Source organism: Leptonychotes weddellii, unplaced genomic scaffold (assembly GCF_054177405.1).
Source record: "Leptonychotes weddellii isolate Sample4059 unplaced genomic scaffold, ASM5417740v2 HiC_scaffold_1308, whole genome shotgun sequence".
In the NCBI taxonomy this organism is placed as follows: domain Eukaryota; kingdom Metazoa; phylum Chordata; class Mammalia; order Carnivora; family Phocidae; genus Leptonychotes; species Leptonychotes weddellii.
This window is the reverse complement of record NW_027710179.1, coordinates 11,736-14,430: the sequence shown is the minus strand read 5'-3', so window position 1 is coordinate 14,430 and position 2,695 is coordinate 11,736. Positions and strand designations below refer to the sequence as shown.

The 2,695-nt window shown below is 35.9% G+C and overlaps 1 protein-coding gene across 1 annotated transcript; it reads left to right on the top strand.

Annotated features, from left to right (window-relative positions):
* Nucleotides 1-1,419: 1,419 nt before the first annotated feature.
* Nucleotides 1,420-2,322, top strand: LOC145718269 (charged multivesicular body protein 1B2-like; the record flags this gene model as incomplete). Its single annotated transcript, XM_081809736.1, has 3 exons — nucleotides 1,420-1,657; nucleotides 2,031-2,098; nucleotides 2,190-2,322. Coding segments are annotated over 3 exons (439 nt in total), but the record flags the coding sequence as incomplete, so codon positions are not given.
* Between the last annotated feature and the right edge of the window lie 373 nt (nucleotides 2,323-2,695).

Below are 2,695 nucleotides of genomic sequence, written 5' to 3'. Positions count from 1 at the left end.
AAAAAAAAAACAGTCTCTTCAATAAATCGTGGTGGAAAAACTGGACAACTATATACAGAAGAATGAAACTCACCCATTCTCTAACACCATACACAAAGAAAAACTCAAAATGGATGAAAGACCTCAATGTGAGACAGGAATTCTTCAAAATTCTGGAGGAGAACATAGGCAGTAACCTCTTTGACATCGGCCACAGCAACTTCTTTCGAGATACATCTCCAAAGGCTAGTGAAACAAAATAAAAAATGAACTTTTGGGACTTCATCAAGATAAAAAGCTTCTGCACAGCAAAGGAAACAGTCAGGAAACAAAGAGGCAACCTACAGAATGGGAGAAGTTATTTGCAAATGACACTACAGACAAAGTGCTGATTTCCAAGATATATAAAGAACTTCTCAAACTCAACACTGAAAAAATAATCAATTCAAAAAATGGGCAGAAGACATGGACAGACACTTCTCTGAAGAAGACATACAAATAGCTAACAGACACATGAAAAAATATTCATCATCATTAGCCATCAGGGAAATTCAAATCAAAACCACACCGAGATACCACATTACACCAGTTAGAATGGCAAAAATTGACAAGGCAAGAAACAACAAATGTTGGAGAGGTTGTGGAGAAAAGGGAACACTCTTACAATGTTGGTGGGAATGCAAGTTGGTACAGCCACTTTGGAAAACACTCTGGAAGTTTCTCAAAAAATTAAAAATAAAACTACCCTATGACCCAGCAATTACACTACTGGGTATTTACCCCAGTGACACAGATGTAGTGAAAAGAAGGGCCACATGCACCCCAATGTTCATAGCAGCAATGTCCGCAATAGCCAAACTGTGGAAAGAGCCGAGATGCCCTTCAACAGACAAATGGATAAAGAAGTTGTTGTCCATATATACAATGGAATATTACTCAGCCATCAGAAAGGATGAATACCCAACTTTTACATCAATATGGATGGAACTGGAGGAGATTATGTTAAGTGAAATAAGTGAAGCAGAGAAAGTCAATTATATGGTTTCACTTATTTGTGGAACATAAGGAATAGCATGGAGGACATTAGGAGAAGTAACAGAAAAATGAAGGGTGGGGGAATCGGAGGGGGACACAAACCATGAGAGACTATGGACTGAGAAACAAATGGAGGGTTTTAAAGAGGAGGTGGGTGGGGAAATGGATTAGCCCAATGACGGGTATTAAGGAGGGCACATACTGCATGGAGCACTGGGTGTTATATGAAAACAATGATTCATGGAACACTACATCAAAAACTAATGATGTATTGTATGGTGACATAACATAATAAAATAAAATTGAATTTTTTTTAAAAAGTGAGGAAGTATAAATTCTCTTATTTCCTAAAAAACTAATTGTAAAAGCTCTTAAATATTATTAAAAATGGGCTACTTCGGGAAGTTTTTTGAAATGGCTATACTTTTGCTTCCTCTCTTTGCCAATATTTACCTTTGTTCTTTGTCTTCACCATTGTTTACTTTTTTTTTTCTGTTTAAAACTGGCCATTCAGAAAGGCAATACAGAAGATCCACCAGAAAATGCAATCCACCAGAAGAGCCAAGCAACTATTTTTTTGACAATGAGTGCTAAGTTTGATGCTGTGGCAACCAGAGTTCAAACTGCAGTAACAATGGGCAAGGTAAGTCTTATCATTTTTAAAAGATAGGAACTATTGATTTAAGTTTAGTGAGCATATTGAGCTGTCAGAAATCCAAATCTATTGCAAGGTGCTACAGGGTGCTGATAAAGGCCTTCATGGGAAGGAGAGACATAGTCAAAGTTCTTAGGAAAATTATTTTGGTAGTGGCTTTTAAACTAAGGTCTAATTAATTGTCTTCCAATGAAGAATCAGTAAATGATAGTCAATGCCTAGAGCAGAAATACATATTGTATTTTTACTGTGATGGAAAGAGCAAATTTCATAAGTTGATCTGTAAGTTATATATTTAAAAGACTTCATACATTTTGAGACTACTTATAGGATGCTCAATCTTTTTTTATACTCCCAGTAGGTAACCAATTCCATGGCAGGTATAGTTAAGTCTGTGGGTGCTACAATGAAGAGTATGAACCTTGAAAAGTTGAAAGAAAAAGAAAAAAAAGAATTATTTGATGTTCTGATAGCATCTTTTCAGTGTAAGTTTTTCTTACATCTATGTTTCTGTTTATAGATTTCTGCCGATGGACAAATTTGAACACCAATTTGAAACACTTGATGTTCAAACACAACAAATGGAAGACACAATGAGTAGCAGTACAACACTAACAATGCCCAAAGTAAGAATAGTTTTCTACTTAGGATAACTTTTTAAAATTATGCAACTTTAAGATATAAAGGCTTTGTGGGCCTAAATCATCTCCAGAATGTGAAGCAAACATGGTGTATCCCCAAAATGCAAGTAAGGAAGTAAGTTATGCTCTGCTCTGGATTGCTGAGGACATGTTGGAAGATGACATTCCCTTATTTGTTTTAAAATTCTGAGAAGTATACTAGGTCACATGTCTAGAAAGTCTGGAACTTGGTTCTACCTTGCTGCCAGTGGTATTTATTGATGATGAAGGCATTGCATTAGAGGCTTACTGTGCTAGTGGGTATTAGGTATTATCCTAATCCTCAGCTAATTCATCTCATTGCAAATATTCTTCTGCTTCTTTATCTACTCTTTAGGAGTGTTAT